Source organism: Salvelinus sp. IW2-2015, linkage group LG32 (assembly GCF_002910315.2).
Source record: "Salvelinus sp. IW2-2015 linkage group LG32, ASM291031v2, whole genome shotgun sequence".
NCBI classification, from domain to species: domain Eukaryota; kingdom Metazoa; phylum Chordata; class Actinopteri; order Salmoniformes; family Salmonidae; genus Salvelinus; species Salvelinus sp. IW2-2015.
This window is the reverse complement of record NC_036871.1, coordinates 20,697,843-20,713,784: the sequence shown is the minus strand read 5'-3', so window position 1 is coordinate 20,713,784 and position 15,942 is coordinate 20,697,843. Positions and strand designations below refer to the sequence as shown.

The following is a 15,942-nucleotide window of genomic DNA, read 5'->3' as shown; positions in this document are numbered from 1 at the left end:
ATGTGAACAGGGTACTATTTCATTAGTCATTAGTTTAAAAGGGGGTCCTCAACTACCTAGACCAGGGGGTATCTCCGGGCAAGGTGGTACAGGCTTGGTAGTGGGCGGCGTGTGGTTTCCCTCGGGTCGTACGGTGGGCAGCAGCTGGTCTGCGGTGGCCAGGTAGCTGGCGTAGGTGGCGTTGGGCCGGCTGAGGTTGTAGTAGTAGTGGTGTCCGTTGCGGCTGGCGTTGCGGCCGTTGTTGAAGCGGCTGAAGATCTGGTCAAAGCGCTGGCTGTAGACGTCGAAGTAGAGGATCATCATGATGACGAAGTGCACCAGGCAGAGCAGCAGGACAGCCTTGCAGATGCGCTCCAGGGTCCGGCCAAGCATCAGCCGAGTCATGGTCGAGACTGTCGCCCCTGCCGCACAGCCTGGGGCATCCACTCGGTCGGTCCCTCCCCTGGGCCTGGACTGCTGCACACTGGCTCCCACTATCACCTATGGAAGGACCAGGGAAAAACAGGATGTTAAAATTAAGTTTATATTTTGTTGCCATTCAAGTGAATTAGGCCTAACACAGGAAAAGAGCAGTAGCCTTATCGAATTATGTCTGTCCATCCGTTCTACAGTATCTGTATATTATATGTCATGTACATGTTGAAAAGAAAAGACAAATCAAGGAATAAACCAACAGCACCCAATTTGGTAGTAAAATCCAAAGTAGCCAATAGCCCATTCCAGCCAACAATGTGATTTGAAAAACACTTACAAATATAGCTGCGAGTAGCAATGAACATGGTTCACAGGATGACAGAAAGGAGACAAGATCAGTTAGATAACAAAGCAAGCACTATCATGTAGGAACTATCTTCTCTATGTGCAATCAGTGAAAACGTGACCATGTTTATTAAAGACTGATGTAATGAGTCTAAGTACAACATCTGGAGGGAATCTGACGTATGGTTCATGAGGAGAAGATGATTGCAGATGATTTTGAGCATTAGCGTTACATGTGCAAAGAATGAGTTCAGTGTTGTCCATCTTAAGGACGTCTATTACATTTGAATCATTTAGCAGATGCTCTTATCGAGACATACAGGAGCAATTAGGGTTAAGTACCTTGCTCAAGGGCACATKAACAGATTTTTCACCAAGTGCATGATAGTGATGACAAGTTTCAAGTTGATAGACCACTGTGAAGTGGATTTGCAGTGGTTTAAATGGACAAATAAAATCTGATTTTGTACAATCCAAATATGGTGTCATTTGGTCCTATAGTTCATGAGCAGATGTTTTGCATATGCTAATATGCATCTACTGGTTTAGTGTGGCAAACTTTGAAGGCATCGTCGTTACTTTCTCAAACTCTTTAGGGACTATTGTGATGAGTCCGAAGACCAAATTTGGAGTGAATCTGACTTTTAGTCCAAAAAGGCAGATAGTTATTAAAATAACTAGATAGTTATTATTATTTAGTTATTATTATTTTAAGCATGAGCGTTACCTAGTCAAAAAAGTAAATTGTTAATATTTTTAAGATATCAATGCCAAACTTAACACGGTTCTTCATGGGAATGTCTTTGATGACCCTACGTTTCAAGTTGATAGGCCATAGTGGAGCAGTGGTGGAAAAAGTACCCAACTGTCATACTTGAGTAAAAGTAAAGATACCTTCATAGAAAATGACTCAAGTAACAGTGAAAGAACACCCAGTAAAAAACTACTAAGTAAAAGTTTTAAAGTATTTGGTTTTAAATACGTAAGTATCAAAAGTAAATGTACAAGTATAAATCATTTCAAATTCCTTATATTAGGCAAAGCAGATGGCCACATTTACTAGTTTTTATTTATTTACGGATAGTCAGGGGCACCCTCCAACTCTCAGACATAATTTACAAATGAAGCATATATTTAATGAGTCTGCCAGATCAGAGGCAGTAGGGATGACCAGGGATGTTCTCTTGATAAGTGTGAATTAGACCAATTTCTCTGTCACGACTTCCGCCGAAGTTGGTGCCTCTCCTTGTTCGGGCGGCGTTTGGCGGTCGACGTCACCGGCTTTCTAGCCTCCACCGATCTACATTTCTTTTTTCATTTGTTTTGTCTGTATTGTACACACCTGGTTCCCATTACATTTGAATTATTTCCCTATTTAACCCTCTGGAGCCATCATAGTTTTGTGCGTGTTTATTGTTGTCAGTTGTCTCGTTTATGTGATTCTGGATTTTCGTTCTCCTTGTCGGAAGATTATAATTGAGTAAAGTTGCTATTATTACTCATCTCTGTGTCTTGCGCCTGACTCCGCCTTACCCACATTACCTAGACTCTGACAGAAACACGCACCTTTAATGGAGTCAGCAGGTGCACACAGCCCTCCTCTACCTATGGAGGAGCGCGTCCAGCAGCACGCGACTATGTTGCAAAGTCTCGGCACAGCCATGGATCGCGTGCTGCAAACCATGGAGCGATTGGAGAGAGGGGTTTTTCCAACAACCCCATCATCATCACCCCCCACAACAGCCCACACCGCTGTCCACCCCTCCTTCCCCTGGATCCAGTGGGATTCGGCTCGCGCTCCCGAGGGTATACGATGGAACGGCTGCCGGGTGCCAGGGGTTCCTACTCCAGCAGGGGCTCTACCTGTCAACCGTTCACCCAGCTGCTTCGGGACGCGAGAGTGTAAACGCCCTCATCTCCTGTCTGACTGCTAGAGCACTCGAATGGGCCAACGCAGTCTTGGGAAGGGAAGGACCGACGTTGGACAATTATGAGGATTTTACCCGGTTTTTGATCATCCACCTGAAGGGAGAGTGGCGGGGTAACGCTTGTATCATCTCAGACAGGGGATGAGGAGCGCACAAGACTTCGCTCTGGACCTTCGAACTCTGGCCGCCGGCGCGGGATGGAATGAGCAGGCCCTGATCGACCACTACAGGTGTGGTCTACACGAGGACGTTCGTAGGGGGATAGCCTGCAGGGACACCACCCTTACCTTTGACCAGCTGGTGGACCTATCCATCAGGCTAGATAACCTGTTGGCCTCCCGCGGACGTCTGGATCGAGGTCCGTCAGTTCCATCCCCCAGCACCTCAGATCCGACGCCGATGGAGCTAGGAGGTGCTGCTATGAGGGGGACCGGAGGGACTGCAGTGGTCAGCTGGGGCGGACAGGGCTTTTGGTCACCTGAAGGCTCTGTTTACCTCGGCTCCCGTGCTGGCTCATCCTGATCCCTCTTTGGCATTTATAGTAGAGGTGGACAAGTCCGAGGCTGGGATAGGAGCTGTGCTGTCTCAGCGCTCGGGTACACCACCAAAGCTCCGCCCCTGTGCTTTTTTTTCGAAGGAGCTCAGCGCGGCGGAGCGAAACTATGATGTGGGTGATCGGGAGCTGTTGGCTGTTGTTAAGGCTCTGAAGGCGTGGAGGCATTGGCTTGAGGGGGCTAAACACCCTTTCCTCATTTGGAATGACCACCGCAATCTGGAGTACATCCGGGCGGCGAGGAGACTGAACCCTCGTCAGGCAAGGTGGGCCATGTTTATCACCCGTTTTGTTTTCACCCTTTCCTACAGACCAGGTTCCCAGAACGCTAAGCCAGACGCACTGTCCCGGATGTATGACACAAAGGAGCGGGCCACGGATCCCACTCCCATACTTCCRGCTTCTTGCCTGGTAGCACCGGTGGTATGGGAGGTGGACGCCGACATCGAGCGGGCGTTACGTRCAGAGCCCACTCCCAACCAGTGTCCAGTTGGGCGTCTGTCAGTTCCGTCTGCTGTCTGCGATCGTTTGATCTGTTGGGCTCACACGTCACCCTCCTCTGGTCATCCGGCCATTGGTCGGACAGTGCGCTGTCGTACTGGTGGCCCACTTTAGCTAAGGATTTGAAGGTTTATGTTTCCTCCTGCTCGGTGTGCGCCCAGTGCAAGGCACCTAGACACCTGCACAGAGGGAAATTACAACCCCTACCCGTTCCACAACGGCCGTGGTCACACCTATCGGTGGATTTCGTGACGGATCTTCTTCCGTCACAGGGAAACACCACGATCCTGGTTGTTGTGGATCGGTTTTCTAAGTCCTGCCGTCTCCTTCCTTTGCCCGGTCTCCCTACGGCTCTACAGACTGCGGAGACCCTGTTCACCCACGTCTTCCGGCACTACAGGGTGCCTGAGGATATAGTTTCTGATCGGGGTCCCCAGTTCAGGTCTAGGGTCGGGAGGGCGTTTATGGAACTCCTGGGGGTCTCGGTCAGCCTTACCTCAGATTTTCACCCCGAGAGTAACGGGCAGGTGGAAAGAGTTAACCAGGATGTGGGTAGGTTTCTGCGGTCCTATTGCCAGGACCGGGCGGGGGAGTGGGCGGCTTTCATCGCCTGGCAGAGATGGCCCAAATCTCCCTCCGCCACTCCTCCACTAACCTATCTCCTTTTCAATGTGTACTAGGTTATCAGCCGGTCCTGGCACCGTTCCATCAGAGCCAGATTGAACCACCTGCGGTGGACGAATGGTTTCAGCGCTCGGAAGAAACATGGGACGCTGCCCATGTGCGCCTGCAACGGGCCATCAGGCGGCAGAAGGCCAGCGCCGACCGTCACCGCAGTGAGGCCCCGGTGTATGCACCAGGGGATCGGGTCTGGCTCTCGACCCGAAACCTACCCCTTCGCCTGCCCTGCCGGAAGCTGGGTCCGCTGTTTGTGGGGCCATTTAAAGTCCTGAGGAGACTGAACGAGGTTTGTTATAGGTTACAGCTCCCTCCTGATTACCGTATTAACCCCTCGTTCCATGTGTCTCTCCTCAGGCCGGTGGTGGCTGGTCCACTCCAGCAGTCTGAGGTGCGGGAGGTTCCTCCACCCCCTCTGGACATCGAGGGGGCCCCGGTGTATACTGTGCGAGCCATTATGGACTCAAGGCGTCGGGCGAGGGGCCTTCAGTACCTCGTGGAGTGGGAGGGGTACGGTCCGGAGGAGAGATGCTGGGTGCCGGTGGAGGACATCATGGACCCTTCCTTACTGCAGGAATTTCACCGTCTCCACCTGGATCGTCCTGCGCCTCGTCCTCCGGGTCGTCCCCGAGGCCGGTGTCAGCGCGCAGCTGGAGCCGCGCGTCAAGGGGGGGGTACTGTCMCGACTTCCGCCGAAGTTGGTGCCTCTCCTTGTTCAGGCGGCATTCGACGTCACCGGCTTTCTAGCCTCCACTGATCTACATTTCTTTTTCCATTTGTTTTGTCTGTATTGTACTCACCTGGTTCCCATTACGTTTTAGTTATTTCCCTTTTTAACCCTCTGGAGCCATCATGGTTTTGTGCGTGTTTATTGTTGTCAGTTGTCTTGTTTATGTGATTCTGGATTTTCGTTCTCCTTGTTGGAAGATTATTTTTGAGTAAAGTTACTATTATTACTCATCTCTGTGTCCTGCGCCTGACTCCGCCTTACCCACATCAACTAGACTCTGACATTCTCTCCTGTTAAACACTCAAAACGTAACAAGTACTTTTGGGTGTCAGGGAAAATGTATGGATTAAAAAGTACATAATTTTCTTTAGGAATGTAGGGAAGTAAAAGTTAAGTATAATCTGATTTCCTGATTTATCAAAAACTCAGCCTTATCTTAAGCAATCCCTTAGCTTTTTTCAAACTAAGTGAAGAGACGTACCATGGGCCTACACACTGAATTTGGCGTTATTTTCCAAAATGTCCAAGATGGAGGAAAATATATCCTGGTGGACCTTATGGGTTTGATCAGCATGAGGAAAGACATCTACATACAACGTTTCAACTCTCTGGGTCAAACAAGGTGGTGGATATGAGGATTTAAGTGAGACTACGTGTAACAGCGCCACCTATAGGTCAATCGGTGCCAGTCCTTTTGACAAAATTACTCATGGCTTCTAGTTTCTGGGTGCCAAATTACAAATCTATGCTTGAGTTATTTGACCATGTCAAGAAGATAAAAAAATATAATATAAGAATAACAATAGATTTCACAGCTTCGCTGTCAACTTGATAGGTTTTTTCAATCAAGCAGAGAGAGAATTGTCTGAGCCAAGCAGAGAGGTGGGTGGTTTGTATGTAAACAGACTGAGCCTTTAGCCTGAGGACTAACACCCTATGCGCTGCTCGATCCCCTGGCGGGATCACAGGTGGCAACATCAAGGGGAAAGCACCTGATATCACAGATTACTGCTTGGCTCAAGCGTGGCAGATAAATAGATGTCCAAGCTGCAATGTAAAATTAAATCAAATTTGATTAGTCACATGTGCCGAATACAACAGGTGTAGTAGACCTTACAGTGAAATGCTTACTTACGAGCCCCTATCCAACAATGCAGTTWAAAAAAATATGGATAAGAATAATAAATAAAAGTAACAAGTAATTAAAAAGCAGCAGTAAAATAAGAATAGCGAGACTATATACAGGGGGGTACCGGTACAGAGTCAATGTGCAGGGGCACCGGTTAGTTGAGGTAATATGTACACGTAGGTAGAGTTATTAAAGTGACTATGCATGGATGATAACAACAGAGAGTAGCAGCGGTGTAAAAGAGGGGGGGGCAATGCAACTAGTCAGGGTAGCCATTTGATTAGATGTTCAGGAGTCAATATTAATAACAATAACGAGGCTATATACAGGGGGTACCGATACCGAGTCAATGTGCGGGGGTACAGGTTAGTCGAGGTCATTTGTACATGTAGGTAGGGTTAAATGGACTATGCATAGATAATAAACAGTGAATAGCAACAGTGTAAAAACAAAGGGGGGGTGTCAATGTAAATAGTCCAGGTGGTAATTTGATTAATTGTTCAGCAGTCTTATGGCTTGGGAGTAGAAGCTGTTAAGGAGCCTTTTGGACCTAGACTTGGCRCTCCGGTACCGCTTGCCGTGCGGTAGCAGAGAGAACATTCTATGACTTGGGTGACTGGAGTCTTTGACAATTTTTTGGGCCTTCCTCTGACACCGCCTAGTATTTAGGTCTTGGATGGCTTGAAGGTTGAAGCTTGGCCGCAGTGATGTCCTGCGCTGTACGCACTACCCTCTGTAGCACTTTACCGTCGGATGCCGAGCAGTTGCCATACCAGGTGGTGATGCAACCGGTAAAGATGCTCTTGATGGTGCAGCTGTAGAACGTTTTGAGGAACTGGGAACCCATACCAAATCTTTTCATTCTCCTGAGGGAGAAAAGGCRTTGTCGTGCCCTCTTCACGACTGTCTTGGTGTGTTTGGACACCAAGGAACTTGAAACTCTCGACCCGCTCCACTACAGCCCCATCGATGTGAATGGGGGCGTGTTCGGTCCTCCTTTTTCTGTAGTCCACGATCAGCTCCTTTGTCTTGCTCACGTTGAGGGAGTGGTTGTTGTCCTTGCACCACACTGCCAGGTCTCTGACCTCTTCCCTATAGGCTGTCTCATCGTTATCAGTGATCAGGCCTACCACTATCGTGTCGTCAGCAAACTTAATGATGGTGTTGGAGTCGTGCTTGGCCATGCGGTCGTGGGTGAACAGGGAGTACAGGAAGGGACTAAGCACGCACCCCTGAGGGGCCCCAGTGTTGAGGAACAGCTTGGCAGATGTGTTGTTGCCTATCCTTACCACCTGGGTGTGGCCCGTCGAAGTCTAGGATCCAGTTGCAGAGGGAGGTGTTTAGTCCCAGGGTCCTTAGCTTAGTGATGAGCTTTGTGGGCACTATGGTGTTGAACGCTGAGCTGTAGTCAATGAACAGCATTCTCACATAGGTGTTCCTTTTGTCCAGGTGGGAAAGGGCAGCGTGGAGTGCGATTGAGATTTCGTCATCTGTGGATCTGTAGGAGCAGTATGTGAATTGGAGTGGGTCTAGGGTTTCCGGGATGATTGTGTTGATGTGAGCCAAGACCAGCCTTTCAAAGAACTTCATGGCTACCGACGTAAGTGCTATGGGGTGGTTTAGGCAGGTTACCTTCGGTTTCTTGGGCACAGGGACTATGGTGGTCTGCTTGTAGGTATTACAGACTCGGTCAGGGAGAGGTTGAAAATGTCAGTGAAGACACTTGCCAGTTGATCCGCGCATGCTCTGAGTACACGTCCTGGTAATCTGTCTGGCCCCGCGGCCTTGTGAATGTTGACCTGTTTAAAGATCTTGCTCACATCGGCTACGGAGAGCATGATTACACTGTCGTCCGTAACAACTGGAGCTGGTGCATTTAGCCCATCTGGTCGGCTCACGTCACTGGGCAGTCTATACTTTTTTTACTCTGGTTGCACATGTGAGATGCTGGAAGAAATTAGGCAAATTAGGCAAAACGGATTTAAGTTTCTCTGCATTAAGTTTCTCTGCATTAAGTTTCTCTGCATTAAGTTTCTCTGCATTAAGTTTCTCTGCATTAAGTTTCTCTGCATTAAGTTTCTCTGCATTAAGTTTCTCTGCATTAAGTTTCTCTGCATTAAGTTTCTCTGCATTAAGTTTCTCTGCATTAAGTTTCTCTGCATTAAGTTTCTCTGCATTAAGTTTCTCTGCATTAAGTTTCTCTGCATTAAGTTTCTCTGCCTGGAACGGCCACTAGGATCGGCGCTTCTGGAATAGTATTTTCTTGTTTGCTTATGGACTTATACAGCTTGTGCGTTCTTAGTGCCAGGAGGGCAGTGGAAGAAGTGCAGTGGGATGGAACACCACTATCAACGTCAGAACCAACTCTCTCTCACCCAGTCTGGACTCACTCATTGGTTGTCTCGCAGACTTGCACACAAAAACAATACAGTGATGCTGTCTGTTTGATGAGGAAGCTATAAATGATGTACCAAACATTCTGCTATTGCTGTAACTCCCTAGTAGTTTACAGCCAATATGACAGACTTCTAAGGCAAACTTCAAATACTGTAACATATTGACTGACCTGTAGTTGTAAGTTCAGTAATAAATTGAATTGGCGAAGATCCTCTGTATTTCAATCGGAATGGCAAATGCTGTCTCAAAGAACAATTTTGTACATCCAACAGTACAGTTATCATTTTTGTAAAATATTCACCAGAGCAAGACTGACCTCATAGAGGAGTAGGCTAGTTGGTGAAAGCTTTAGAAGCCTTATCATCTCTACATTAAGAATAGGCCACTCTAGACGGCTGCAACACCACACTGTTAACCAGCAGGTCAAACAAAGACAGATTAACCTTTAGAAAGCCCACACAAGTTTAACACTTCTCTCACTAACATTAAAGGCAAGGCAAAATCATTTAGAATAAAAAATTATTCTGGCTTTTTTTTTTTTACAACATGTCTAAGCTAAAAAGAACACAGTAGCCTATATGTGAAGTCGAACCAGGCTTTAGCACTAGAGAACGTCAACACGGGATCAAGATAATGGTTTAGAAGCCAGTGTCTAATGAATAGTTAATTCCATACCCTTGGACACTAAATGGATGCTGATAACTTTTTTAGGTTTTCAGATTTAACCAACACACCARTAAAGTCCTACAAATGTGCTGGCATGTATATGTTCAGATTTGAATAGCGTRTTGGCTCTTGATGTGGCTCCTAGTTAATCTTTCAGTGCATAATTCATGATAAAATAGCTAGTTAGTCTCTCTACCCCGTGACAGATATATTAAGACTAAATGTCGTAAACAACAATGATACTGGCCAGTACAAGTTATTTACCACCTTATTGGCATTGGCGGCGATTGCTGCAGCGATGATGAGTAATATGTTCAATCCCTGTTATTTTGTTTGTGGTGTCACCGCCGCTCTGCACAGATTACTGTTATCACTCAAAGCTGTCAATTAGGAGTCTTACACTTACGCAGTAATGTTACAATGGATGTGTTTAAACTCCAAAACAACCCTAATAACAGTGAGAGCGAACAGTACCCCCAAAATCAATGGCAGTTCATGTGCCTTATTGGGTGAGTCATCATCTGTAGMGTTTGAGATTTGACATAAACCAAGGATTTGTGGCTGACCTCCTAGTAAAGTGCCTTCAGAAAGTATTCATACCCCTTGACTTATTCCACATTTTGTTGTGTTAAAGACTGAATTCAAAATGCATTAAATATTATTTTTTTCTCTCACCCATCCACATACACAATACCCCATAATGACAGTGAAAACTTCTTTTTAGACATTTTGGCAAATGTATTGAAAATGAAATATTAAATATACATAAGTATATACACCCCTGAGTCAATACTTTGTAAAAACACCTTTGGCGGCGATTACAGCTGAGTCTTTTGGGGTAAGTCTCTAATAGTTATGCACACCTGGATTGTACAATATTTGCCCACTGTTCTTTAAAACATTCTTCAAGCTCTGTCAATTTGATTGTTGATCATTGCTAGACAGCCATTTTCATGTCTTGCCATAGACGATTTAAGTCAAAACCGTAACTAGGCCACTCAGGAACATTCAATGTCGTCTTGGTAAGCAACTCCAGTGTAGATTTGGCTTAGCTTAGTTAGGAAGGACGCTTGTATCTTTGTAATGACTGGGTGTCACGACTTCCGACGAAGTCGGCTCCTCTCCTTGTTCGGGCGGCGTTCGACGATCGACGTCACTGGTTTCCTAGCCATCGCCTCGATTTTTCAAAACAAGCTGCTTCCTATTGCAGATGCAGTCTTCCAGCCTGGTGCAGGTCTACAATTTTGTTTCTGGTGTCCTTTGACAGCTCTTTGGTCTTGGCCATAGTGGAGTTTGGAGTGTGACTGTTTGAGGTTGTGGACAGGTGTCTTTTATACTGATAACAAGTTCAAACAGGTGCCATTAATACAGGTAACGAGTGGAGGACAGAGGAGCCTCTTAAAGAAGAAGTTACAGGTCTTGTGAGACAGAAATCTTTGCTTGTTTGTAGGTGACCAAATACTTATTTTCCACCATAATTTGCAAATAAATTCATTAAAAATCCTACAATGTGATTTTCTGGATTTTTTTCTTCTCATTTTGTCTGTCATAGTTGAAGTGTACCTATGATGAAAATTACAGGCCTCTCTCATCTTTTTAAGTGGGAGAACTTGCACAATTGGTGGCTGACTAAATACTTTTTTGCCCCACTGTATATACATATATTTTTATATACTGTATCTACCAATTGGCCCTTTGCAAGGCATTGAAAAACCTTCCCGTTCTTTGTGCTTGAATCTCTTGTTTGAAATTCACTACTCCATTGAGGGACCTTACAGATAATTGTATCATGTTAATCACTATGACTGAACACGGAATCAGTCCATGCAACTTATTTCTGATTTGTTAAGCACATTTTTACTCCTGAACTTATTCAGGCTTGCCATAACAAAGGGGTTGAATATTTATCGACTCAAGACATTTCAGCTTGACATTTTTTATACATTTCTAAAATGTTCTACAAACAAAATTCCAATTTGACATGATGGGGTATAGATGTGGTAGAGGTCAATGGAACTCGACCAAAACAATGGAAATGCCATGGAAACTCGTGAGGGAAAGATGCCGTGGTGGAAAGATCACGAATCTCCAAATTGCCCCCAGCAAAATACCCTACATTTAGGCTATTTTAWGTGTGTATTTCATACTATGTTGAGGTGAAAATCAGAGTATAATACTTGTATGGATGTCAACCCCCATACATGTTCATATCATCGTCACCAATCAACTCCACTACAATTAAAAACAACTTGGACTACCACCACTGATTTGTCTATGCTAATATAGCTATGCTACCAGCTTACACGGACGGGAGTTAGAATTTAGCAGTCATTTCTTCTAAACCTGGAAAGGGACTACTTCTAAATCAAAAACAGCCAAATACATGTATATCCAAATCAGACTTTAGTAACAACATTGTGGGCCTGTTATAATACATAAATTGAGAGGGATTTAACTAATATCCACTTTGTTAGATCGGTTTGTTGAATGTGTACCAATCCGTCCTCCTTCTTCTAGCCCCCATGGTCTGCGTTCCCCATTGACCTCTTTACTACATCTATTGCGTGTAGATCAGTGACAAAATTTAAATGTTATCAATTTTAAATTCAGGCTGTAACAACAACATGTGGAAAAAGTAAAGGGGTGTGAATACTTTCTGAAGGCACTGTAGATTACAAAGTACTCATTAGTGAATTGTTTACATAATGTTAAAGAGCAAAAGCAAATTCAGAGCAGCAGTGAGAGATGGTTAAGTAGTAGGGTAGATATTTAGGGTATAGCCCTTAAGCAATAGTACTCCACTGTTAAATTGTTTTTGTCAACACAGCTGGGGGAATGCCGATGTGAAATAAAAATATAAACTCCAGATGTGAATAACTTTGTTATTTCTGTCTTTATATTATTATTTTTCATGTTACTATTTCATTATTACTCAATAATGAGCAGTTGTCAGACAAAGAAATGTGTTAACAGCCTCCCTGCTGTGATGAAGGAGATGTCCAAAATGTTGCGTTTTAAAAGGGAAAACGTTGGGTAGGATTCCAGCCTAGCACTAGCCTCTCCCTGCACTGCTCCGCTCCAAGGCCCCGGGCCCTAGTGCATCCCACCACCCAGCCCTCATGGCCTCATCAAATATGCATTAGACATGGTACACTTGATAACATTGGGCAAAAGTGTAGCATTTGAGCACTTCCAGCACTAATGTAGTAAGCACTGGCTTCTCTTAAACTTTACACCTAAAAACATACAAACAATGCAGTGCTATATCGTTTATATCGTCATGACAAAGTAAGCTGAGCAGAAATATAAACGYAACATGTAAAGTGTTGGTTCCATTTCCTATGAGCTGAAATAAAAGAAGCTGATTAAACAGCATGATCACTACACAGGTGCAACTTGTGCTGGGGACAATAAAAAGCCATTCTATAATGTGCAGTTTTGTCACACTATGCCACAGATGTCTCAAGTTTTGAGGGAGCATGCAATTGGCATGCTGACTGCAGCAATGTCCAACAGAGCTGTTGTCAGAGAATTGAATGTTCATTTCACGACCATAAGCCGCCTCCAACGCCGTTTCAGAGAATTTGGCTGTACGTCCAACCGGCCTCACAACCGCAGACCACGTGTAACCACGCCAGCCCAGGACCTCCACATCTGACATGTTCACCTGTGGGATCATCKGRGGKGGGGGGGGGGGGGGGCTGGCTCCCCAGTCGGTGCACCTGGCTCCCAAGTTGGTGGGCCTATGCCCTCCCAGGCCCACCCAGTCATGTGAAATCCATAGATTAGGGCCTAATGACTGATTTCCTTCTATGAACTGTAACTCAGTAAAATCTTAGAAATTGTTGCATGTTGTGTTTATATTTTGTTCAATATATATATATATTTCGCTTAGATGTGCTAAATCTAAACAGTGTACCAAATTATTCAACTCAGTTTCTCCAAGTACCATCTTGCAATGCACCCTGTGTGTCTGTGGGAAAGGGCAGTTGTTGCCCTAGCAACATACTCTGCACTCGCTCTGGGCAGAGGACGGACTACAAATTGAACTCGGTGAGATAGACTCCTAAATTGATCGCGATTTTACAGCTAGCTAGCTAGCTACTTCACATGCTGATATTGACTTTGGTGTTATTGTGTGTAGCTATGTTTGCTAGCTAGCTCGCCAGCCAGCCTAGAGAGAGCATTGCCTTGTGGTTTTTGTAGTCGACTTGAGCTGCAACAGATTTCCACAACTATTTTCACGTTGCTACCAACCTTGTTATAATGGCAAAATGAARCATTTGTTCACAAAAAAATATTGTTTTCGCATATTACTGTTATTTAACACTGTTAATCATACAAATTTGTGATTTGGTGTGTATTATCACTTTAAAACCACTCTCAGAGGGTGTGTCAGTGGGAGTTAAATGGCTCACATWCATAATCCATGTCTCAATTGTCTCAAGGATTAAAAATCCTTCTTTAACCTGTCTCCTCCCCTTCATCTACACTGATTGAAGAGGATTTAACAAGTGACATCAATAGCAATCATAGCTTTCACCTGGATTCACCTGGTCAGTCTGTCATGAAGAGCAGGTGTTCCTAATGTTGTGTATACTCAGTGTAACCACCCACCTAATTATTTTATTAGAAAAAAAGAATAACTAACGTTGTGCCATATGCCAGTTTCCAACAAACAAGTCCTCATGCATGTACGAGGGGCATTATTCATGGTTAATGTATACTGTATGCTCAGTGAGGGAGGGACATGTAATGATGGCTGGATTTATGTCCTTCTGGTGCGACCTGTAGGTATGTACTTCACAGAATCTGGTTTTACGTTGATAGGAATGCCGAGGTCATTTCTCTCACATGATCTGTGCAATAAAATAGGGAGCATGTAATGTATGTGTCGTGTGACATTGAGGACTGATTATCATGTTCATAGCATAGTGAAGATAATAGCAATTCTGTAATGTACATTTGTAATGTATTGTATTAATTAACTTCATAATGCAGTGTAATTGAACAAATAAATCACATGTACACCCGCTCAGAAAGGCTAGCTGTACTTACAGCACTTTCCACACAATGATTTTCACAATTGCCTATATCATTCAAAATGTGTTGGCAGGAGTAATACCTAAACATAGCCCTGGTTATCCTGTAAACAGGCCATGACATGCTGTGTAGAAAACACACTGATGAGTTGCTCCCTTGATAACACAGCCACTGCTGCCTGTCACCCGTRTATGTACACGCTGTTTTGGTAACACATCAAAACACACTCGCTGCAGAGGAGATCTGGGTCACCCAAAATAGTGTGACAACACAACACTGAGCTTGGTGACATGTCCATTGTCAAAATGAGTAGATGCAATAGAAATGTTCATTGTCCACATGCTTCTGCTTACTTGCTTATTCTAAGATACTATGTAGATTTAGGCCTATTTATAGATGTATGTTGAAAATGTATTACACCATTATGCAGATAATTGCCACCTGATAAGGGTGTAAATGGAATATAATAAAATAGAAGCTGTCGGCCTACAAAATGTGCAAAGTACAACATGTTCAAAATGCAAAGGAGGCATGGGCATATTCTAATGCAGCGTTTACCAAACTAGGGGTCGCCTGATTTGGAAATGGGGAAAACTCAAATAAAATAGATACAATTGCGCTTGGTTCATAGAACYGGAGTTATGTCAGTAACCTCCGGTAACCACTAGATGCGGTTGTAACAGTTTTCCTACAAATGTAGTTCTATCTTTTGAACCGTTTAAARTACAAAATAATATGACACCAACACTGAAAGACTAACAGAAACACGCATGTCCCTCTACAATACCCACAAGCCTCATCAGAACAGAGTGGACAAGACCAGGCACTAAATCGGACTGGGGGGGAAAAGAACATAATCAATGACGATGTTCTTTTCTACACAGAAGATCATACAAAATTATTGAACTTCCCAATACCTTTCTGATGCATTTTACTCACTTCAAGAGATACTTCCTACAGATTGAAATACTGATTGTAATAGACCGTTGTAATAGACCGTCTTAGGCCCAATTAAAAAAGTATCAATGTAACAGTATAACTTTAAACCGTCCCCTCGCCCCGACACGGGCGCGAACCAGGGACCTTCTGCACACATCAACAACGGTCGCCCACGAAGCATCGTTACCCATCGCTCCACAAAGGCCACGGCTCTTGCAGAGCAAGGGGCAACACTACATCTAGGTTTCAGAGCAAGTGACGTAACCGCTAACTAGCTAGCCATTTCACATCCGTTACACAGGCATACAAAAACAAACATTATTAAAAGCAATGCCTTGCAAGGAGACATCACATTAACAAAACAATTTCAAGGATTTATAATAAAACTAATGCTCCAATTAGCATGGGTTTTTGTCAAATGTAACATTACACAGTCGGCTCAAGACGTCTTTCAGTCCCAGGGAGTCCTACAAGGAGTCAAAGGTGTTTCTTGTCAACTGACTACGAGACTAAAGACCAGATAAACAGAGACAGTGCGGGGTGTGAAGAGCAAGCTGTGGGTCACTGCCCTCTTGTCTGGAATCTCATCTTGCTCATGCCAACCACTCTGGGGAGGGAA

At 44.6% G+C, this 15,942-nt stretch overlaps 1 protein-coding gene across 2 annotated transcripts in view; it reads right to left on the bottom strand.

Moving 5' to 3' along the window:
- LOC111956847 (beta-1,4-galactosyltransferase 2) overlaps nt 1–15,942 on the bottom strand; it is a 156,529-nt gene that overhangs the window by 128,627 nt on the left and 11,960 nt on the right. For both annotated transcript variants that reach the window (XM_023977509.2, XM_023977510.2), the window contains exon 2: nt 57–480. In XM_023977509.2, the coding sequence (XP_023833277.1) occupies nt 57–480 (424 nt within the window). The remainder of the gene's footprint in view (nt 1–56; nt 481–15,942) is intronic.